Source organism: Euprymna scolopes, chromosome 9 (genome assembly GCF_053919585.1).
Source record: "Euprymna scolopes isolate OS-2025 chromosome 9, ASM5391958v1, whole genome shotgun sequence".
NCBI lineage: Eukaryota > Metazoa > Mollusca > Cephalopoda > Sepiida > Sepiolidae > Euprymna > Euprymna scolopes.
In genome coordinates, this window is record NC_136490.1 from 76502028 (window position 1) to 76528234 (window position 26207).

The following is a 26207-nucleotide window of genomic DNA, read 5'->3' on the forward strand; positions in this document are numbered from 1 at the left end:
AAATAATTATGGTTATCTAAAATTATTTTTTTATAAGATGTTAGCTTTTAGAGTATGTAAAATAATTATGGTTATCTAAAATTATTTTTTTATAAGATGTTAGATTTAGAGTATGTAAAATAATTATGATTATCTAAAATTATTTTTTATAAGATGTTAGCTTTTAGAGTATGTAAAATAATTATGGTTATCTAAAATTATTTTTTTTATAAGATGTTAGCTTTTAGAGTATGTTAGCTTTTAGAGTATGTAAAATAATTATGGTTATCTAAAATTATTTTTTATAAGATGTTAGCTTTTAGAGTATGTAAAATAATTATGGTTATCTAAATTATTTTTTTATAAGATGTTAGATTTTAGAGTATGTAAAATAATTATGGTTATCTAAAATTATTTTTTTATAAGATGTTAGCTTTTAGAGTATGTAAAATAATTATGGTTATCTAAAATTATTTTTTTATAAGATGTTAGCTTTTAGAGTATGTAAAATAATTATGGTTATCTAAAATTATTTTTTTATAAGATGTTAGCTTTTAGAGTATGTAAAATAATTATGGTTATCTAAATTATTTTTTTATAAGATGTTAGATTTTAGAGTATGTAAAATAATTATGGTTATCTAAAATTATTTTTTTATAAGATGTTAGCTTTTAGAGTATGTAAAATAATTATGGTTATCTAAAATTATTTTTTTATAAGATGTTAGATTTTAGAGTATGTAAAATAATTATGGTTATCTAAAATTATTTTTTATAAGATGTTAGATTTTAGAGTATGTAAAATAATTATGGTTATCTAAAATTATTTTTTATAAGATGTTAGCTTTTAGAGTATGTAAAATAATTATGGTTATCTAAAATTATTTTTTATAAGATGTTAGCTTTTAGAGTATGTAAAATGATTATGGTTATCTAAAATTATTTTTTATAAGATGTTAGCTTTTAGAGTATGTAAAATAATTATGGTTATCTAAAATTATTTTTTATAAGATGTTAGCTTTTAGAGTATGTAAAATAATTATGGTTATCTATAATTATTTTTTATAAGATGTTAGATTTTAGAATATGTAAAATAATTATGATTATCTAAAATTATTTTTTATAAGATGTTAGATTTTAGAGTATGTAAAATAATTATGGTTATCAAAAATTATTTTTATAAGATGTTAGCTTTTAGAGTAAAATGAAAAGATTATTTTTCTACAATATGATTATTACTGCTTTGTTAAATAATATTTAAAGTAGTTTTAAGTTGTAACCTTTTTTAAAGATAAATATAATGAAATAAGGATGACTCTACAACAGTGATTGAGTAAAATAGAATCTTTCGAGGGGGGGGGGGTCCAAAATAACATTTACATTTTTTCTTAAATTAAAAATTAGATATGTTACACTCAAAAGTATATAAGCCTGATACTTTATTCCTAATAATAATTCATATATATATAATATGAATTGTCAGTGTCAAATAATTGGTATGAAAGAGTGAAAACTGGTGTTCATCATATTATCATCTCATAAAGAGCAAGTGGATGTATTGGATGAAAAAAATACATTTATAGATTGTAGGAAGATAGCAAAGAGATAGCTGTAGATGTGGGATGCTCTCAGTTTATCATTTCAAAGATAACAAGTCAGGCCTATTAAAAAGTGTCCAACAGGATAGCAATTTCAAAGCCATTACTAACTGATGATCATCCTTAGTAATGAATCAAAATTCTGTATTTTCTTTGGACAAAGTTACGTGATATAATATAATCATAATTATTTTTCTATTTGATGAGTATCAGAAAAATCTGTTTTTGGAAAAATGTGATCAATGTTGCTATCTTTTCATTATTCTTTACATTGGAGAAAATTAATATCTCTCTCAACATGACCTTACTTCACACTGCATACCAAAATCTAGAAAAAATAGTCCGGGGAAAAGATAACTATTTTAAATTGATCTGCAAATAGGCCAGGTGTAAATTCACTAGAAATTTTATGGGGAATCCTGAGGAAGCTATTAATAAAATACTATTTATCAGGTCTTGATGAATGAATCGTCCATGTGACGCTAGAGGTGATACAACAAATATTAATATATTAATACAATTCTTTAAAATTGTATCCATTAACAAATACTTTGTCATGCTAAAATATCAGATGTTTTCTTTTTAACATTTTCTTATAAGATATAATCATCTTTAAATTTTGATTTGACAATTTTGCAAAATAAAATGGTTTTTAGTGAAACATTTTTATTTATTGAATTGATTTTCCTTTAAAAGTAAACAACTATAATTTTGAACATAATTTTAAACAAGAAACATGAAAATATTTTGCAAAAAATTAATATTCCATTTCACCAAAATGTCTATGGTAGGCCAGATTAAAGTTTTAATTAAAGCTCATTAATTATTTCAATTAGCTATGATTAAGTCAGATAAAAAATATTGATTGGTATGAAAATGAATATCAAAATATTCTTTTACTAACATACTCCTTTTATTCTTTCATTTTATTTATTTTATTTTCTTTATTTAAAACAAATAAAGTAATTTCACTAACAAAAAACAGAAAAGTGATGAAAGTAATTTGTTTGTTGGCATTACAATTTTGCATGAATTCAACTGACATAGAAATATGGAGAATGTTTTAATCAATTTCTCCAATTTTTATTTTAAAATCTATAATAAAATTTATTGGAATTTATCAAAGTGCATATAATTTCCATTAATTACTGTTTGCTTACTTATTTTCAAATTACAAAAATTTTAAAACCTAATGAAATCGACTGGTTTTGTTTCGATATGTTCCTTTACTTCTTATTAGAAAAAGGTTCATTAGAAAGGCAAGAACTAAAGAGAGATGAAGATTCCACTGTTTTTTATAAATAGCATGGATCCCGTGTTGATTGCATGGCCAAAATTGTTGTTTATCTAAAGAACAGCTTTTCTTTCAAGAAAGTTGCTAATCAAAATGCATCCATCTTATTTTGGTGTTTTCGTTTGAATCAAAACAAAATCAAAACAAAGAAGCTGGTTTGCATGCCCAGCTGTTTCCATTCTTTGGCCATGTATTCTAGCAAGAAAAGCACCGACCCTAGAAATGCCCAACTGCCTGAGGAAGGGGAGGAGGATGAAGGTGAGGAAGAGGAAGGAGTAGGAGAGGAACCCCAGGAACAGTCCCCACCCCCTCCATACAGTAGTGTTGAAAAGGACACTTCACCACCACCACCTTACAGTCCACCCAGGGAACAGTCTACAAACACTGACAAAGATGCAAAGAGTGGAAAGAGACTAAGTGATTATAGGTGAGGATGAGGAGGAGGAGGCAACCCAAGCTGTCTTCCACATTGTCCTTTTTTTTATTTCTCTTGTGAATTGAAAAGAATTTATTCAAACAAAACATCTTTTAACTTCTGTATTACCTTTCAATTATTAGATTCTTCATTGAAATGTTGTCATTTTCTGGAATTAAGCAAGTAAAATTTTTAAATAAATCCCTAAACCTCCAAAAAGATAATTAAAAATATTATACATGCCAGCAGTTGACGTCAATTTTGTCATTGACTTCGATATGAAGTTGTCTTATAATTTTATTAATCTTAAATTTATTTTATTTTTGCTTTGTTAAATAATTCTGCTGTTTCCATATGCTACCATCATCATCATGAATCCAAAGATTGGCATTGATTTCCCTGATATTCTTCTAGTATCCTTTCAAGACATTGGGTACTTACAGCATATGGTTACAGGAACCATATGAAGGTTGCCAACATCATAAGTGAAAATGATTTTTTGTGGAACGAACTGGATTCGAACTTTGAATACCCAGGTTGTCAATCTGTGTCATTAACCACTTGACCCTCGTCACCTCCCAGAATATGCTACGAAGAATTTGCAATTTCAAAAAAGCAAAACGTCCTTTTAATTGTTGATTGGACATATAATGCAAACAATGCCAAAAAATAGATGTTTGTTTTGTATTTCTATAGAATATATAATTAAATGTCTTTAATTGATTTTTCTTGTTTTTTTACTTTTATGAAACAAGACGTTTGCTATTGACCAAATAATTTAAAAACTTTGATTTAAAATTTTAATTTTAGGATTATTTATCAATCTTACTTGAATTATCTTCAAATTGTAATCTGTTTTGTTTGTCTTGATTTTTGTTATATGTCTGATAATATGCAATAACACTTCCAATTATTGAATTACATTTTTTAAAGAATCGTTTCTTTTTTTAAACTATTTCATGTTGCACAGAATGTTATATTTAGTCAACATTATAAAGCATTAAACTAATAATATGCTTTCGAAATATTTGTTTAAAAAGGTTTTAATCCATTTATTTAGTATTGTTGTACGTTAGTGTGAAACAAAATGAAAAACAAACATTTAGTCTAATAAGATTGATATTAAAATTAAATTCTGTTGGTATTTTAGAAATAATATTTCTCTTAAAATGTTCAGTATGATGAATTAGAAAATATATTGTTTTGGAAGATTAAATAATCAAATTTTAATGAACAAATTAATTAAAAAAAAATGTGTCAATTCTAACATATTCTCATACTTCTTCTGTATTGCTTGTCACAAACCGTATGAGAAGAATTTATATTTTCTTTTTAAAGTATTTTCTGTGACAGAAGTTGTTTACCTATTTTTCTCAACAATTCCATATTTTATTCCCTTTTTCTGCAATATGTCAGCGTTCATACATAGCCAAATTACACATATATATATATATATATATATATATATATATATATATATATATATATATATATATATACATTTCAAAAGTAAGGCCTATTTTTTAACTTAAAAACTAAAACATTGAAGAGCTATGTAGACAGGAGTGCCAGTGAATATTGATTGTTTCAATTTTTCCTGCATGTAGAAATTTAATAACACATCTTTGCCTCTGTCACACATCCATGACAGGGATTGTTTTCTTGGAGTTTCATACCATCAGTATCTGCAACAGAGAGATAAAACTTTCTGTTCATGAATGCATACATTCAGTCATCATAACAATGCAATTTTTGATCCCCTCTGATCCATTCAAGCAGAATAACAAATAACAGACATTACTTTTGCAACATCCCTCATGCATATAATTACATTAACACTGGTCACTGGAGTTAGGTAACATTGACATTGTGATTGTAGCCATTTTAGAATTTAGAATGAACTTTTCATTGTGATCTGTGACAATCAAACACTGACCAACAATGAAATATTAATTTCATTTTGCTTTTTTTATATTTGTAATGTAAGACATTTTATGATGATTTTAATCTGAAAGTTAGAAAAGATGTTATAAATTATTAAATAAATTAATTTTATAAACAAAATAACAATAATATATAAACTACTAAAAAATCTTTCTCAAACTAATCTGAATCTATTCCATATATGAATAATTAATAAACTGCTTCTTTTTTATAATTTTTGTAATTCTTTTCAAAAACTGTTCTTGATCCAAATAAAGCAATAAACAAAATGAAAAAATCCATTTGATTTTTTTTTTTTTTTTTAATAAATGATTTTAATGGCTATGCACTAGTTTCATCTTATGCTGGTATCTACTACATGTAAAAATAACATATTTGGAGAATCCAAAAAATGTTTACAAAGAAATTTAAATGTTTATTTTTTATATAAACTTTAGTTTCTACAATATTTACTTAGTTTCTAATTTTAAAAAGTATTTTATTTCATATTTCAGGTACCATGAAACTACAGCTGAACAAGGTTCATCTGCAACATTAAAGGTAATTTCTTTTTACAAAAAATTCCAAATTGAATTCAAATGAAATAAGTCACATAATAAAACATGAATGTTGGTTTTCTTTTCGAAAATATTATATATATATATATATATATATATATATATATATATATATATATATATATATATATATATTATAAAATGTATTTATTATTCCAAATATTTATCGATGTTATTTTAATGAATCGTTTATTATTATTATTGCTTATGAATATGACTATTTTATATGAATTTTTAAGACAAATGCTATTAGCAAAGATTTTTCAACATATTAAGCAATTGTAAATATTCAAATGGTGACACTGGAATAAGTTTGTGCTAATATATATTTCAATGAGAATACTTTTGTGTGGAAGACATTTCTGGCGATATATATATGTGTGTGTGTGTTTACATATGTTTAGGATGTTAGGGTTAGGGTTACGATAAAACAGCCTCGTCAGTCCTTACAGGAATGGTTGTGAGTATTTGGAAAAAGTGTTTTAGAAGAAATACGAGAAAGAAAGGGGGTAAGAGATAATAAGGGGAAAGGAAGCGGGTATCGACAATATTTAAGTTTTGAAGGTTAAAATACATTAGATTGTAGTGTGTTGGGGGGTTAGCAGATTCAGATAGGCGTGGGTGGAGATATAGGGAGGTGGAGGGGGAGAGAGGATGGTAAAGAAAAAAGAAAGGTGGGTAACGAGGGGAGGAGGAGTTTCAATTTTTAGGTTTTAAAATTTTGACTGCTTTTTGCTTGCTTAGCCAGGTATATGAAGTTGATGAGAAAGAGGTTTGTGTATGTGTCATAGAAAAGGTTCCATTTAGAATTTTTGTCGTCGCTAGAAGTCGACATTTTCATTTCAGTTGACAATGAGTTGTTTTTAGGTAGTTAAGGATTAATACATACGCCAATGCACGTGCAAATATGCATACATACATACACATACATATATACATTTGTACACATCGACATACAGACACATACACACATATATAAACAGTGTATATGCAGACATACATGCATCTATAGGCAGACATACACACACGCACACATACACACACAACTCCTATACACATATACATACTCATATATATATATAGACATATATATATATATATATACACCTACATATATATACATATACATGGAGATATAAGTTTCCAGTAAGAAATAGATGTACATATACATACATACATACACACACATGTACTTATATATACGTATATATAATTACATAAATATGCATATTCATAAAAATATAAGTATATAGACACACCCACACATATATATATATATATACACAGACATGTGTATATTTATACCAAGTAAATAAAGTAAAGTTAGGATAAATAAATAAATACATGGGTGTAGTTAATAATACAAGGTTTGGTAGACGCATTGTAAGATATGTTCAAAAAGCATGTTGTTGGTTTAATATTTAGGGGTTTGTATTGATTTGCTTTGCTTATTGGATAGGGATTAAGTTATAGTGTTTAAAAAAAATTATAGATTATGGGAGTGGTGGTTAAGTTATAATGACCCAGGGGTTCTTGTAGTTTCGTTAAATTCATATATATATATATATATATATATATATATATATGTGGGGTGGACTCTTAACATGGTGCTTTGGGCAGTGGTTATGCTTGACTTTATTTTCAGTGTTAAATGTATTGTGGATATAGGCATATACATGCATACGAACACATACATGCATATAAACTCAGATATAGCTATACCTGTATACATACGTTCAGCCATGCATACACATAGATACACACATATATACAGACACTAACACCCAGATGTACGCAAACACATACATGTGCACATAGATATAGATATACCAATACACATTCATGAGCACATACATTCATACACGCACACATAGAAACATATACATAAACACATAAGTATATATATATATATATATATATATATATATAGACCAATCATGCCCGCACATGCATATGAAGATATATGTACGGATCTCCAGTAAGATGTAGATGTACATATACATACATATCTTACAATACGTCTACCTAACCTCGCATTATTAACTACACCCGCTTATTTATTTATTCTTTATTTATTTATCCTAACTTTATTTTACTTACTTAGTATAAATATACATATCTCTATGTATAACCTTGGATTAACCACTTAGGAGGCTGTCCTATCAGCAGGCGCAAAGTACTGGGGCTGCTGTATTGCCATTTGGTGAATGGATTCTGGACCATGCAGTAGTCTCTGGTGGGGCCTCTTGATACCATACTAGTGGGTAATTGTTACAGCTTTACCTTATCATGTGCTACAAAAAAAAAAATTCTTCGTTACTTTTCTCTCTTTGTTTCCCCTCTCTGTCCTGCTCTAAGCAAGTTTGACGACCTAGTCCACAAACTCCAAAATTCCATCATGACAAGTTTCAATAAAAAATACACGATTAAACCCGGATCTGAAACTTCCAACGTAGACCCCCACTACCATGTCTCCTTCTCCAACATCAGGGGTCTACGTTCTCACCTTCCAGAGGTTGAAGCCCAATTACAGGAGACTAAACCAGACCTTTTATTTTTAAGCGAAACTGGAATTGGACAGACTATTTCCCTAAATGAGTTAGTAATTAAAGGATACTCTAACCTAACTTCCAAATCTGACCCCCAAGATCGCCATGGGCATGGAATATGTGCCTATATAAAAGATGGCTTTCAATGTGGTAGGGACATCTCCAGAGAAGATCCTAACTTACCCTATATGTGCTTCCGAGTAGCACTAGCTCACACTACGTCATTTATATTTACTCTCTATCGCCCCCATAACAGCGGAGTTACTATCTTTAAAAGCATATCTGAGAAAATTGACCAAGTTCTATCAGCATATCCTTCAGCTAACATTCACGTATGTGGAGACTTCAATGTTCATAACGTTGAATGGTTGACCCACTTAAACAAGACCGATGATGAGGGGAGATTCTGTCATGATTTCTCCATTGCTTATGACCTCACTCAGATTGTTCACGAACCCACCCGTGTGCCCGACAATGACGGCCAGTATGCAAGTCTCCTAGACCTTTTTCTCACAACTTGCCCTGAACTATGTTCAGTTTCCGTTCTGTCTCTTGGATCTTCCGACCACTCAGTTGTATCAATTAAGATAAAAATGAAATATAATAAGTCCTCAGACGTACCTCTCCATCGTACAGTATATTGATACACTATGGCTGACTGGGATAGTTTCCGTACAATTATATCGGATCCTCCTCTGCATTCCATGTTTAAAAAGGATGTGTCATCTATAGTATCAGACCTGACAGAATGGTTAATTGTAGGTAATGACAATTTCATACCCTCGAAAAAGTTCCAGCAAAAACCTAACAGCCAGCCATGGTTTTCTCCAGAATGTGCTGCTGCTATTGCGCACAGAAATCACTTTTTCCACTGCTTCCAATGTAATAGATGTATGGAAACTAAAGCCGCTCTCAGGACTGCCAGCAACCATTGTAAGAAAGTAATAAAGAATGCAAGAGAGTTGTATGCTCAGTCTGTCAAGTCGAAAGTAGCTGAGCAGCGGCTTGGTTCCCACCAGTTTTGGCAAATTGCAAACAAAATCTTGAACAGAAGCGTGTGCTCTATCCCAACTATCATCAATGGACCTGAGTTAATCTCGTCAGCATCAGACAAAGCAAAACTCTTTGCCAAGAACTTTGCAGCCAATTCTACCCTTTGCGACCAAGGCTGCCAACCCCCAATATTTCCTCCTGTATCAGAAAACACACTATGTGATATACAAATATCTGTACGTGATGTTGCCAAGCTAATCAAAAACCTTGATTCCAGTAAAACAACTGGCCCTGACGGTATTCCAATTATAGTACTCAAAAAACTTCAACCAGAACTAGCGCCCATACTTACAAAACTGTTTAAACGTTGTCCCATCACCCTGGAAAATCTCATCAGTATGCTCTGTATTTAAGAATTCAGGTGATCGTTCATCCCCCTCTCAGTACAGGCCAATAAGTCTCCTGTGCGTCATGAGTAAGTTGCTGGAATCTGTGTTAAATAGAGAAGTAATCAACCATCTCAGCAAAAATAACCTTCTTAGTGACACAATATGGTTTCCATTCTGCTAGATCTACAGCAGATGTGCGTACAGTTATATCTCATAGGATTAGCGAATCTCTCGACAGAGGCAACCTTTCTAGGGCAATTGCTCTTGACATATCAAAGGCCTTTGATAGGGTATGGTTTACTTCACAAGATCTCCAGCTATGGTATAGCTGGAAATGTCTTAATTATTAAATCATTTCTCTCTGATAGGTTCATAAGAGTAGTAGTTGATGGACAAAAATCAGAAGCTCACAGTATAAATGCTGGAGTCCCTCAGGGATCCATCCTGGGCCCAACTCTTTTCCTGATCTACATTAATGATCTTCCAAATCACATCCTTACATCATTCGTAGACATTTTTGCTGATGACACTACCATCTATGGTAGCACATCTAAGACAATAAACGACCAAGTTCTCTTCGATTCTCTCTCCTCTGATCTTGATCAAGTTGTACAATGGGGAAAGGAGTGGCTGGTTACTTTTAATGCATCTAAAACCAAGCTTCTCTCTTTACATCAACGTTCTGATCCCCATCTGGCATCAATTAAAATGAATGGCTCTCGTCTTGGGGAGGCCTCAAGTTTTGATAGGCTTCTGGGCTTGACCTTTACTCCTGATCTTAAATGGAATACGTACATCAAATCTGTTGCCAAGGCCGCTGGAAAAATGGTCAGATCCTTCTATCGATCCAGTAGATATCTCACTGCTGATGCAATTCTCTATCTATATAAGAGCCAGATACGTCCAAGGATGGAATACTGTTGCCACATATGGGCAGGAGCTGCTAGAAAAGACTTGTCCTGCCTTGATAGGGTTCAAAATAGACTTCGTGGCCTGGTGGGAGATGTCCTTTTCTCTTCGCTGCAACCTCTATCTCACAGAAGAGATGTTGCAAGTTTGTTTCTGCTTTATCGTTATTTTCATGGAAAGTGTTCGACTGAGCTTCAATCTATGGTCCCCCCTCGCCAAACTTTCACAAGAAACACTAGACTAGCTGAAACCATTATCAATAATTTTCCCCACTCTTTATCTGTACCTAAACCTAAACATAGATTCCATGATCAAAGCTTTTTTCTTAGAACTGCACGCCTGTGGAATTGTCTTCTGTTTTCCTGCTTTCCAGCTGTCTATAATATGGTTGTCTTCAAGTCCAACGTGAACAAGTTTCTGATGAGCCGTTCCACTTAAGTTAACAAATTTACCGAACTTCCATTACTATCGATTACTATATTGTCCTTTTGACTACTCTACACTCTTTAACCCTTATCCTTGAGTGGCCTATCGGCCTTGATAAGTGGTGACACCTATGTAAATATATATATATATATATATGTGTGTGTGTGTGTGTCTATATATGCGCGTTGTATGTATGTATATGTATATCTGTGTGCTAAGGGATGCCGGAGTTTAGCAGGGCTTAAAAGCCACATTCGTGCAGCCCATCACTGAATGTTTTTGTGTTTCTATATACCTTCTTTTTTTTTTTTTCTTTTTTTTTGTGCTATATTGAGTGATGGCAATGTTCGAAAGCGAATTTGCTGCCATCATATGTACATCTACATCTTACTGGAGATCCGTACATGTATCTTCATATGTATGTGTATGTGCGGGCATGATTGGTGCCATATATATATATCCTTATATGTGTTTATGTATATGTTTCTATGTGCACGTGTATGAATGTATGTGCTCATGGGTCATGTGTATTGGTATATCTATATCTATGTGCACATGTATGTGTTTGCATACATCTGAGTGTTAGTGTCTGTATATATGTGTGTATCTATGTGTATGCATGGCTGAACGTATGTATGCACGTATAGCTATATCTGAGTTTATACGCATGTATGTTTGTATGTATGTATATGCCTATATCCACAATACATTTGACACTGAAAATAAAGTTAAGCAAAACCACTGCCCAAAGCACCATGTTAGGAGCCCACCCCATATATATATGTATTTAACGAAACTACAAGAACCCCTGGGTCATTATAACTTAACCACCACTCCCATAATCTTTAATCTTTAAACCTTTATACCCTCCCCTTTTTTTAAATCTCTCAATCTATTAATTTATTCTATCTCTAATCCTATCTTCATCCCTACTTTCATCTAGATCCCTATAATTTTTTATTTGGACACTATAACTTAATCCCTATCCAATAAGCAAAGCAAATCAATACAAACCCCTAAATATTAAACCAACAACATGCTTTTTGGACATATCTTACAATGCATCTACCAAACCTTGTATTATTAATTACACCTGTGTATTTATTTATTTTTTTTATTTATCTTAACTTTATTTACTTGGTATAAATATACACATGTGTGTGTATGTATGTATGTGTATGTCTGTATATTTATATTTTTATGAATATGTATATTTATGTAATTGTATATACGTAATATGGGTACGTGTGTGTATGTATATGTCCATCTACTTCTTACTGGAGATCTATATCTCCACGTATATGTATATATGTAGGTGTGTGTGTGTATACATATACATATATATATATATATATGAGTATGTATATGTGTATAGGAGTTGTGTGTATGTGTTTGTGTATGTCTGCCTATAGATGCATGTATGTCTGCATATACATTATTCAAATATGTGTGTATGTGCGTATGTGTCTGTATACAACTGTACATATGTATGTGTATGTATGTAAGCGTATTTGCGCGTGCGTTGGCGTATGTATTATTCCTTAACTACCTAAAAACAACTCATTGTCAACTGAAATGAACAAGTCGACTTTTTTTCTTTTTTTCTTTTACACGGTGGTCACCACTTATCAAGGCCCAGAAGCTACTCAGGGACAACTTATAGCGACTACGAAAATTCTAAATGGAACCTTTTACTTGTCAAACACATATGACATCTACACAAACCCTTTCTCTCTCTCTCATCTAATTTATATGCCTTGCTAAACAAGCAAAAAGCAGTCAAAATTTTAAAACCTAAAAAATGAAATTCCTCCTCATCTTACCCCCCTTTCTTTTTTCTTTACCATCCTTTCTCCACCTCCCCCTCTCTATATCCATATATCTCCACCCACGCCTACCTGAATCTGCTACCCCCACACACAGACACTACAATCTAATATATTTTAACCTTCAAAACTTAAATATTGTCGATACCCGTCTCCCTCCCCCTTATTATCTCTTACCCGCCCCCCTTTTTTTCCTTTTGTGTTTTTTTTTTCTCGTATTTCTTCTAAAACACTTCTTCCAAATACTAACAACCATTTCTGTAAGGTCTGATGAGGCTGGTGGATCATAAACATGGTCCAACATCCGAAACATATGTAACCAAACAGATAAAACGGTAATAAACCAAATAAGGCCTGCAGAATGATTATCTATGAAGCAACCTTTTCTTCTCGCTCTCTTTCTCTTTCTCTCTCTCACACACACACACACTTCATGAATAGAAAAATTAAAAATTTCTTGCATTCACCAATTTCTGAAACTATATAAGAGAGGAAGACGATATTATTTAGGGCAATATTCTTTTTTTTATAATCACTCTCTGCTTGTTTTTTGTATTAATTTACAACTCTCAATCTTTTCTTCATTTCTTCCTTATTTCCGGCGTCTTGTCAATATCGAACAAAAAATAATCATAAATAAATCTATTTTGTTTCTTCTTTCTACTCCAAATTTTTCCCCTTCTTTTTCTACATAAAATTCTCTTTCTTTACCCATAAATTTTCAGAATTTGTACGTTTCTAACATAGTATTATTTAGAAATGATTTGATTTAGTTGGATTAATGTCCATGTCAATTTCAGTAGATGGGGATTTTATTGATATCAGTTTACAATTATTGGAAGTGGCAAGAGGATTGAAATATCAATGTGAGAAATGATACTGGCACTGTTAAAAATTCCTTAAACTAAATGTGTCACTTAAATAGAATTGTAAATTCCAAACAAAATGAATGGTGTTCTCTTTTGATTATTTTAGTATGGCAGAGAAAGCATTTCTGGGAGAAATCAAGATGGGTAAGCCATTGCTCCTACTTTTTTGCTTGTTATTTCTATTTGTGTACAAAGAAGTTTTTCTAAAAAAAGTATGTCCCTAACATCGGTCTAAAATTTCAAAACATATAACTATAATTCATTTCTTTTGTTGAAGGAACCAGGTTGAAGATAGTCGACCAAAATCACAAACAGATGAAACGAGTGTTGGCAGAACTTTCATTTCTTCTGAGGTTAGTTATTTTGTTTGTAGTTACTGATCCAATCATCCATTAATCAGTTAGAAGAAATAAGTTAACATAGAAATGTGAGAATAGTCATGAGAAATAAGCATCCAAGGGTGGCATGTGCATATTGTAAAAAGTCACAGACACTTGAACTTGAAATCTGACTGATAGGAAATGAAAATGTGACATATGCAAATTAAGACACAATCGAATTTGTGCATATAAAAAGTCGGTATTTCTTTCATTGGCGAGAACGTTTTTTTGTTGACTTGGAGTCGTTTGGACGTACGGTAAATTTGTGTGTCAATGGGAATAAAGAGATATTTTCTTCTATGAATGTTGAAATAAGAAAAGAAAAAGGATTGTCATTTTACGTTTGATGGTACATGACATTGGGAAAAGATGGAACTGTGGTAGAGGGCACTTACTGGCTGCAACCTGAGAATGATGCGCAGCATATTAATCTAGCTAGATTGGATGTTGTGTTAAGGGGAATTAACTTGTCGCTATAGTAGCAAACTAAGGTGTTGCATATAAACACCGACTTTGTGTGTGTACACAACTGGGTGTAAAACACTCTCAGCAGGAAAGTGCGAGTTCACACCAAGGCCGCCAGTGAGATGCTCATTAAAAAACGACTAAATACCCTCAAAGAATTGGTGAAGGAATATGACATTGTTTGCATCAATTCAGAACATGGCTGATTAATTGACGTACGTACCACAACGAATGTTCAATGCCATGAAAAAGGATGCGAGACTCAAGTCACTGATCAGTACAGTGCATGTTGCTGAGCTGGACACTGCCCAGATCATGGCCATTCACAGAAATAGTGGACATTCAGGAGTGTGACACACCGCTTATTTCACCCGAAGAGTTGGCCCTGCAATGACAAAAGCAGCAATCAGATTGGCAATACAAACATACGTAGAATGCCAATCTATAGATCCAGTGCCAATTCACTGGGAGAAAGGGAAGCTGAAGGTGAGCAGTGATTGGCAACAGTTGGGAATGTAGATTACACATTATGGTGCTTACCATTTCCTAACTATCATGGATTGTGGCCCTTTGCGATTTTCAATGTGGAGGCAATGTGGAAGTGGTATTTTTTTAATGTGGCATTCCTCGCAAACTACTGACAGATAACGGCACAGCCTTCCACAGCAAAGAATGCAGGACATTTGCAGATAAATGGGTTGTGAACGCGAGATGTCGCTTTGCATATGCCCCAGCCAGGAATGGCATAGCAGGATTGCAGCTAGAATGCACTGCTCCATACCAGAAGCAGTCTACTGACTCCAAAAGACAAGTCATCTTCGACCTCACCAGCCAATGCTATATACCAGTATGAGATCTGGGTGAAAGGAATCGATATTATGCCACCAATAGCCGGCCCTGAGCATAATCCCTACCAAATTAGAGACTGTGTCAGTGTACCATGAGATTTGGCCAGCATCAGGTAACTAAGTCTACAGTTTTGTCTTAGTGGATGGGATGCCCCGACACGTGAAGGACCTGTGCCTCCAATACAGTGTACTCTAGTCAGAAGATTCTGACAGCACAACATTTTCAGAGAGTAGGTCAGAAAATCTGATATCCAGACACAGAAGATGGTCATGAGGTAGGATTAGAAGACTCGCACGCTCTTGATGAAGCCCACAGATCTGAAAAGGCCCCACAATTGCGATGAAGCACCGATAAAGAAGACCACCGCTGGGATGCAGCCTATGTGATCATGAGATCAGGGAGGAGTGCGACAATAGTTAAGGAAACAAGCACCCAAGGGTGACGTGTGCATATTGTAAAAGTTACCAACACTCAAACTCAAAACCCAACCAATAGGAAACGAAAAGGTTACATATGAAAATTAGGACACAGTCAAATTTGGGGATATAAAAAGCCGGTATTTCCTTCATTGACGAGAACATTTTTTTCTTGACTCGGAGTCATTTGAACGTATGGTTAATTTGTGTGTTAATGGGAAGAAAGAAAGATGGATTTTCTATGAACGTCGAAACAGGAAAAGAAAGAGGATTGTTATTTTTGCACGTGCCGAGAACATTGCAAACTGAAGAAAAACTGTTTTTTTTTGTATAAACGTTTAATGGTATTCGGCAGTTCAAAGGAAAACTTCAACCCTTCAAGAAATTAATAAGATGCAAAAATCTACTTTTCAAACTCTAAGATGAAACATATTATTAAAAAATACTTCAAATTCATAATCTCCAGTAATACATAAAAGTAAACGATGTAGTTTTACAACATCAAAAATGTTCATTTTGATCATAAAATATAACCAAGGTTTAATTAATCTTTTAAATAAAAAATACATGGTCAATTATTTTAATGCTATCTATAGATAAATAAATTATTATAATTTAAAAAAAAATGAGATCGCTTGTACATGTTTATATAGCTTTTACAAAACAGAGTATCAACCTATCTTACTGATGGGGTGTCCGTTTTAAGATATGCGCAAAGATACAGACCAAATAAATACTTCAAAATATTAAAAAGTATGAATTTTCTGAAGACAGAATTATTACATTACTGAAGTTATGGGTTATTTTTCTATCTTTTCGAGGGGAGGGGTTAGGTAGGGGGTTAAAACTGAAGTACTAAATCTAAAAATGATCAAAATTTTCTGAAACTTTCTATCATTTGCTTGTAATTTAAATTTCATTAATATTTTATATATTTGTACTTAATATAAATTTCATTATAATTTAATCTTAATATATAAATTAATCTTAATATAAATTTCGTATAATTTAAATTTCATTAATGTTTTAGTTAATATTCAAGATATTTGTACTTAATCCACACTATAATTATTTTGTCTAAATTCATTTCATTCGATCTTCAAATGTTCTGTGCTATAGTTATTCTGCCAAAAACGTTTACTACATTATCAAACAAATCAATTGGTTAATAAATCTAGTTTTTTTAATTCTGCCATAGTAAAAAATACCTTTGATTGTTTTGAGTTTTAATTCCTTCTTTCTAATAAAGTTGTTTAAGTAATCATTACTATTGCAGATATCAATTATTTTAAAGGAAATGCAAGATGGTACGATAAAATTGTCGCCATAAAGAAAACAACACTACAGCTTTATTTTAAAACTTTCCTTAAAAAATTTAATTCAGGTAACTTGATTATGTAGTAGAGCTGACAGCTGTTCAATGTAGCTGCCTTCAGCCTCAATCACCGCCTGACACGGGTCCGGAACTGGAAACCTGCCTTTTCCACATGTGCCAGCGGGAGCTTAGCAAATACTCTGTGAATCACAATGATCAGGCTGGCTTGATGTTGTGGAAGTCATGTTGGTGATGTTCTCGATGTATGAGTCCAACAGGTTCAGGTCAGGGAGGAAGTGGAGCAGTGAGAGAAGAGCACAAAGTTGTAGCACTTCTTCTGAAGCCAAGCCTGGGTCTCTTTAGACTTGTGGGCCGGCGTCGAGTCCTGCTGCCGCACTCAGGGTCTGCCAGCGGCCACCTGATTGCACCAAGTGATCACTACACTCTTCAGCACATCCAAGTACACTTTGGTGTTGACTTTCAAGCCAACTTTGAAGATGTGAGGTGGCATAATTGAAACCACACCAAAGACCATAAACTTTGTTTTCATCACCCTGGTTACATCCCTCTTATTCGTAGCAATCCAGTGATGATTCTGGCAGAAGTTCTTTTCACCTGAAAAGAACCAGAGCATGTTTGACTTCTTGGGATACTTCAGTTTGTTGATCAACTCGACAGACTTGTTTAGTTCTTTGTCTTCTCAGTCAAGAGTTGGCTTGTCTATCTTTATACATGCATTCATAGTTGTGTGTGAGATGCCGAAATCTCTCGCAATCTGCTGAATAGGCCACTGGGAAGTTTCATCAATGGTTGTCTGGACCTTTTCGATTAACTCCTTGGCCCAGGTCTTCCTGGTGGTGTTCTCAGCCTTGGACTGCCACTCCACCAACTCCAAAGGAACGTCCGATACATTGAGCTGTGCCCTCAAGTGTTGAGCTATCCGGATTTGTATTTTGAGGGTGCTGGCAATAGTTCTGTTGTCATAACTTGGATCGATAGAAAGCATGAATTGTACAGCAATGCATCTCCATGTCATTTTCAGACATGATAGAAGGCTCCTATTACTCTTGTGATTTGTACACAACTGCCTAACTAGTAAATGGCATGCAACAAAAAAAAACCGGTTTTCATCAAACAAAAATAGTCCTATCATCTTTTCTAGGGCGACAATTTTATCATTCAACCCTGTACTGTATTAATATTATTCAAAAACAATTAATTTAGCTTTTTGTGACCTTAGCATGTTTTAAAAATCTAATATTTAAAACAAATTTTCAGCAATTTGTAAATTAAGCTGGAATAAAATAATCTGCTTATGTATTTTCTATAATGGCTGAATGCAGGTTATTTTACCCAATCATTATTTATGGCATCTATTAAATGTTCATTTTGTTTTCAATGCAAATAAGTCAGAAATGAGTTACCTTCTCAAATTTCACAAGTGTATTTTAACCTAATTTAGGTCAGCAATAGCAATGCTTACCAAGTAGTTCATTCTTGCCAATCTTTTACTGTTTTGTTAGTTTTGGCACTCTTCTTTCTATGCTAATCTCAATAATACATTTTTATTTTATGTTCAGATATTAGAATCTGAGAACAATGCATTATATAAAGTCTTATTAAAGGTTTATATATGTTTAAAAAAAACATTTATTCCATTGAAATATTTATAATTAGCCATTTCATTTTCCCTTGATGCAAAGAAATATATATTGTATTTTTGGATGGTGTGGCAAATAGGATTTATATCTGAAGTTTCAGTTAAATTCTTAAACCTTTGTAAACTAAAAGCTGATCCAAGATAATTTACATTTAGCAGCTTGAATATTTAGATGTCAAAATGTTGAGTGCGAAATCATACTAAAGCTTTTTAAAAAGTCCCACCATTAACTGACAAATTTACCATTAACTGACATTAACTGACGATACAAAGATGACTCACTGCAAAAGTTTCCCAATTTACCATTAACTGATTATACAAAGATGACTCACTGCAAAAGTTTCCCAATTTACCATTAACTGACTATACAAAGATGACTCACTGCAAAAGTTTCCCAATTTACCCTGAAATAACAATGCAATAATTTAGAAAATCAAAAATATAAAATTAACTTTTCTTTGTAGCTAAATGGTGTCGACAAAATTGTCCAAAACTCACTTATTAACACATTTCCTAACCCCTAACCCTTCCACATTCTCAAATTTTTTCCATGCTCATCCTAGCAGGTTACTTGATGTGCTCAAAACGTTGGTTACTCAGAAATCTAATTTGATTGTGTACAGATTTTTGTACTCATCTACTTCACAGTGTGACAATGTATCCCAAATTATTTAATTTGTCTCCGATCAGACACACAAAATTAAAATTTTAGATGGTCTGTCTCGGTTTATGATTTATCTAGTATATACATCAAAGATCAGTTCATTCAGTCAAGAAAATAAAATTCTTATCACACGCAGCAGTATGACTGCAACAACCGTCACATCAACTGTGAACATAAACCGAACGCTTCCGTCTGCTAGATTCAACATAGAAAATACCATCAATATGACCTGACACAGCATCAAACTCTTCTATCGATGCAACAGTTCCAAACAATGCTGTTACCACAACCAAACACGATCCTAAACAACTCCATCAATACAATCCTGAACACCTCTGTCGAAATGACCCAACACAATCCTAAACAACTCCGTCAAAACGATTCAACATGATCCTGAACAACTCCATTAAAATGATACTGTACTAGAGCAACATGGCAATCACTCACTGAACGACTCTGGCATCAGCTCTTTATAACCATCAGACTCATTTTTGCCGTAGGTAGGCCTAACCAAGATATTGACGCACAATTCTTGAGCGCTTTGTCACACTCCTCCCTGATCTTGAGATTACACAAATGCCAATGTTGGGCAGGCTTATTTTTCCTGGTACTTTTGCCTTAATGGTACAGGTTCAGGAACTTCCTCAGTGGCACTTTCATCTGTCGCATTAGTGAAATTCTCCTGCTTTAGATCCTTGAATGGATCACTTCCAAAGGAGCTTTCTTCATGTATATGTACGTATAGTAATGGGACTTCATCATCTGAGGAGGTAATATCATCATAGATTGAGCAATCATTTCAGCACGCTGGACGCACATATTTTATGTGATGTGCTGTTCCATTAACTAAGTGTAAGCTATTGACTTTTGTCACTGCACCCGTGCTGAGCTGTGTTGTTCATCTTCCCTGCAGATTCTTCACTCAAACAGCATCTCACCCTCTTTGTACGGACTGGCAACTGCATTGTTGAGCACCACTTCATCGATACCCTTGAAACAGATCCTATGTATATAGGTGTATATTACATTTGCAGGTGCAGTCGTAGCCATTTTGTAGTCCTTAGGGATAACATTGTGCCAGTGCACTGCCTCTGAGATTGTGCACCATGTTCTTGCTGCTATGCACTTTACTTTGCGATGGGACCTCTCTTTTATTCAGTTTCATGTGGGTGCACTGAAATCATATGTGCGTGCCCCACATCCATGTAAACTCAGCAAATCTGTTTCTGCAAAATGCAGTGCAATTGTCAATTAGCAACTCAATTCACGGCCCTCTTTCACAGAATACAATGTCCATCTGCTTGATGATGACAATCAGTCTTGTCAGTTCAGCTACTTCCAGATGGCAAAACAGCTAGGGCCACACTCTATCAAAATCAGCTGGAGCTCAGTGCTGAAATAGGTTATATCTATAGCAACCCTGCTCCAGTTTTCCGTGACATCAAGCCTACCTGGCTTCCAATGCACTGGGGCTGGATCTATGGATTTGCATTCTTTGCAATCTCCGACCATCATCTGCATCTCAGCTTCAGTTATTACTGGATTGATTTATTTTAAAAGTACAATGTCCTCTTCACATTGGGATGTCTGCTGGACTGATGGATTGTCTGTACTTAAGAAATGTTGTGGTCTGCAGCTACAGCACACACAGGGGCTCTGGGATTTGTCGTTGTACAGATTTCATTTAACCACCACTATAGTACTTGTGTAAGTTGGTCAGCGCAGTTATTGTGAGACTTAATAAGCCCACATCAATCTTCAGTGTATTTTCTGAGGCCAACTCTAAGAGCATGGAGAGGTGATGCCTAATTAAGATTTCAGATGCTGCTTTAGTGTGCACTCTCATCTGTCCACTGATATACATGCACAGTCTGTTTGTAAATGAATGATTTTGGCTTTCCACTCAGCCAAGTTTATATGCTTGTCCTCATGCACTGCTTGGAGCCAGCTTGCGTCTTTTGCCTTAGAACCATTGCTTTCTACAACAACACCAGTGACAACGGAACTAACATCTATTCACATTGTAACATCTTGTTCACAGATACACCAGTCACATTTCACTGGATCGTCCTGGGCTACTCTTAAGCAAATATCTGCCAAACAGGACCATTGTTCTGCCAAAATACATTGACTGTTTCACGTAGTTGAAGACGACGTGCTGCAAACTGCTTAATTTGGCAAAATGATCCAAGACAAAAGCTGTGCACAATGTTTTCTTTACACAATAAAAATCCACACTTTTCCTTACTTACTGGTACACAGCATATGTGTTGCCCAACAAGCGCATTGGGATGACACACTCGGTGCGCTTCACCCCACTCAGCTGACATCAGTTCAACTTTCTCCAGCCATTCCACTATTGACTGTCTGGAGTCACTGCTATCAAACACTGGTATAAGCTTTGAAGGCCATAATGGCCAAAGTAGCTTGTGGTTGCATGAGGGAAGAGAGACAGAAAAAAATTATCACACATGAGATAATGGCTGCGAAAACCGTCAAACATAAACCGAATGCTTCCGCTGCACAACTCAACACAGGAAATACCATCGATATGACCCGACACAGTACTAAACTCTTCTATTGACACAATCCAGCACAGTCCCAAATAATTCTGTCTACACAATCACAAATACAGCATAGTCCCAAACAATTCCATTGGCACAACCCAATACAATCCTGAACACCTCCATCAAATCAACCCAACACAATCCTGAACAACTCCATTGAAATGACACTGTGCCAGAGAAACATGGCAGTCACTCCCTGAATGATCTAGCATCAGTCTTTTCTAGCACTTGGATGAATTTATTTTTGGCGTAGGTTGGCCCAAGTTAAGACATCGGCACACAATTCTTCAGCATTTCCACACATGCTCATCACATCATACTTTGAGATGAGCAACATCACATATGGAACCCATGAGTTCAAAGTTAAACCGCATGAAATCTCATGACTACAAATGTTCTCTTTCCATTGAAAAAATAAATAAGTTTATCATATATTAGTGTTGCCAATTTTACATGATTACTTTCTATGATGATGGGTAATTTTTTTGTCTTCTATTTTATATCCATTTGAAAGAAGATTCATTTCGCAAAGTTCTACCATGTCATTTCAAAGAACAAATGTGACAGGCATTTTGGAATGATGTGAAAAGAGGTATCATCCCAGTAGAATCATAGTTATCACGTCCAGTGAAGATTGAAAACATTTAAGAACACTAGACTATGATGCTAGTTCATCATCATTCCAACTAATATTACAACTAGCACCCAGCACAAGGTAAGCACAAGGTAAGCACAAGGTAAGCACAAGGCTGGATGCTTTACCACTCAGTATCTCTAAATGAAAAATCACAGCATTTCTCCAACTTCAATAGAATGGGGTCATTTTATAATTCTTCGGATGCCTCTCTAATACTTAGCAGCTAGTGATACCAATGTGTGTTGCTATGATGAAAAAAATCAAAGATATTTCACAAAATGTGAATATTGTAGATGAAACTTTTTGACCTTTGGATGAATTTAATCATACATTTGACATAAAAAAAAAAGACAGTAAATTCTAATTTTGACAAGATATTCATTTTGTTGTAGCCTTCATCTGAATAATCTCTCAAGATAATGGTTTGCAATTGTATTTAATGTTTTAACAGTGATGAATTTTGTAGTAAATGTCAGATATAAAATAATTTTAAGAAAAGTTTATAAGAATTCAAAATTTTAATTATAATTTGATTTTTTCTTTCTTGTTTAGAATGTCCGAAGAGCTGCAGAAAATGATACTCCTGTTCATTCAAGTCGGCAAAGCTATGGGCAATCTGACAGTGATGCTGGACTCACTCCAAGGCATCACCGATCAAGTTGGCAGAGCTGTGCTGTGGCTGACAGTCCAAATGCTGGTTCCTATACTCCTGCACGTGTAGCAAGACGAAGTTATGCCTATCATGATGATAGCGATTATGGAAGTTATACCCCTGTACACCGATCAAGACAAAGTCATTCCCGTGGTGATCGGAGTGACCATAGCAATGACTACCACACACCTTCGCACCGTTCCCATCACGTAGAAGGGCGAAGTTTCAGTTCAAATTCTCATCGTTCAAGACACAGTTCACATGGTGACAGAGAACTGCATTCCTCAAGATCAAGACATAGCCGTTACCAGGACGAGAATGATCCTAGCCATTCTAGACCAAGCCGTGATCCAAATCTAAAGGTTGTCTTTCATGAAGGGCAAACTAATGAAAAAGCCACAGAACTTTGATTCAATAGAACTTTACAAAAAGATTTCAAAACAAAAATATGTTTTTGCTGTCTAAAATAAAAACAAGATCAAAATATCTGGTGCTATGTGGAAAAAAAGAAATTTACTTAAGATCTTACGTTTGTACCTTTTAGTGGTGAATGTGGCTAAAAATCAGTAGAAAACAATGAATTCTTTTGTTGTGTAACAGTTATTTGCAATAGCTGTAAAGCTCCTTTAAAAGTCAAACCTCTGAAAAGTTACTGAAGCCAAGAATCGATTCAATTTATTTAAAAGACTGAGTTATTTCCCTTGACACCATTTTGCTCAAAACACAAAAATCGATCAGCATTTTTGTTATTTTTTTTTTGTTTTTCTTTTATAAGTGTTAGTTTTCCAAAAATGTCAACTGTGCCAAACAGCTATGTTCAATTTAATACTCTCTAGAAATGCTTGAATACAGTAAACAAGATTTTCAAACCTGATTGTATGGGTTCATATCTCGAACAATGGTGGACAAAATATAAGCATTTAATCCCAGAGAAAGAAATATTAAGATGACATTTTTCTTAATATAAATTTAAAAAATAAGCAAGCCAAAAAACAAAATTATCCAGAATTATGAAACACAAGTTTACCAAAATCATAAGGAAAACAACCTGATGTAGGTCAGAGATAATGCAAGTTGTTTTTCACATTCAGGCTTGATTTAAACAAAATAACATGTTACATTTTATCTTTAGTTGTGTCAGGGGAGATAATCCTAGCTTGTAATTAGATTTATTATTAACTTGACGGGTTTTACATTGAGTTTTAATTAAATTTCTTTTTTGTTGACTAAAAAACCCACCTATTAAATTCACTGACACCAAAATCAGTGCAATAAAAGATCCCAAATTATTGATGATTATTGATTGAATATTTATAAAATTTATGACTATATTTTATGAGAGTATTTATATTTTGTTTGGAAGGTCCGATTGTGTTCCTTCATTTGTGCAACTCTACTTTTCTGTGAGTGTCTTCATGTTTGCCAAGTCTATACTAGCTTGCCTCCTCCAATTCCCATATAGAGATGTGGCCAAACGTTATCTTAGTCATTGTCAAACTTGATTCATTTATTCATTTCTGTAGAGGGTGTTGAGTGTTGATGTCAGTAAAACTTGAAAAATCTTAAAACATGTCTTGCTTTTTTATTTTGTTTTGCTATTCAAATTTATTTGTCAGTTCACATAATGGAATACTGTAGCCAGATGGGCATAGTATGCCCATAAACATACTTTTTAACTGCTCTTCTTTTTTTTTTTCTTTTTTTTTTTTACAAGGAAGTCACCACTTATCAATGTCCGAATCCACTCGGGGATAAGGGTTATTGCATGTACAGTAATCAATGGGATAATATCGTAATAATCGCTAGTAATGGAGATCTGATTAAGGGGGTGATTCAACAAGAACTTCTTTATGTCGGACTTGAAGACATCCAAGTTGTAGTCAGGTGGGAAACAGGCAAACAGAAGAGAGTTCCACTGGCGTGCACTTCTAAGAAAGAAGCTTTGTTCATGGAATCTACGTTTAGGTTTAGGCACAGATAAAGAGTGGGGAAAATTACTGACTGTGGTTTCAGATAGACGGGTGTTTTTCGTGAAAGATTGGTGGACCAGAGATTGGAGCTCAGACGAGCACTTCCCATGGAAATAATGATAAAACAAGGACCGGCTCGCAATGTCCTTTCTATGGGAGAGAGGTTGCAGGGAAGAGAAAAGGGCATCCTCCACTAGGCTACAAAGTCTATTTTGTACTCTTTCAAGGCAGGATAGGCTGTTTTTAGCAGCTCCTGCCTAGATAAGGCAGCAGTACTCCATCCTTGGACGTACTTGGCTTTTATATAGATAGAGAATTGCATCAGCAGTGAGATATCTACTGGAGCAGTAGAAGGATCTCACCATTTTTCCAGCGACCTCAGCAACAGATTTGATGTACGTGTTCCATTTCAGATCAGGAGTAAAGGTCAATCCTAGAAGTTTGTCAAAACATGGTGCCTCCTCAAGACAAGAGCCATTCATTTCAATTGATGCCAGATGGGGATCTGAGCGTTGATGATGTAAAGATAGAAGCTTGGTTTTAGATGCATTAAAAGTAACCAGCCACCTCTTCCCCCACTGTACCACACGCTCAAGATCAGAGGAGAGAGAATCAGAGAGAACTTTGTCATTTACGGCCTTTGATGTGTTGTCATAGATGGTCATGTCATCATCATAGATGCCAATGAATGATTTAAGTATGTGTTTTGGGAGATCATTGATGTAGATCAGGAAGAGAGTTGGGCCCAGGATGGATCCTTGAGGGACACCAGCGCTAATACTGTGTGCTTCTGATTTCTGCCCATCAACCACTACTCTTATGAGCCTATCAGAGAGAAATGATTTAATGATTGAGAAAACATTTCCAGTTATACCGTAGCTGGAA

The 26207-nt window shown here is 34.0% G+C and overlaps 1 protein-coding gene across 6 annotated transcripts in view; it reads left to right on the forward strand.

Annotated features, from left to right (window-relative positions):
• LOC145284712 (band 4.1-like protein 4A) overlaps nucleotides 1-24920 on the forward strand; it is a 402359-nt gene extending 377439 nt beyond the window's left edge. For 4 of the 6 annotated variants that reach the window (XM_080133620.1, XM_080133622.1, XM_080133621.1 and 1 more), the window contains 5 exons: nucleotides 3070-3297; nucleotides 5724-5769; nucleotides 13854-13891; nucleotides 14025-14100; nucleotides 23253-24920. In XM_080133620.1, the coding sequence (XP_079989746.1) occupies nucleotides 3070-3297; nucleotides 5724-5769; nucleotides 13854-13891; nucleotides 14025-14100; nucleotides 23253-23762 (898 nt within the window). In that variant the 3' untranslated portion in view covers nucleotides 23763-24920. The remainder of the gene's footprint in view (nucleotides 1-3069; nucleotides 3298-5723; nucleotides 5770-13853; nucleotides 13892-14024; nucleotides 14101-23252) is intronic. The other 2 variants (XM_080133623.1, XM_080133625.1) reach the window with 1 other exon arrangement.
• The last annotated feature ends 1287 nt before the right edge of the window (nucleotides 24921-26207 follow it).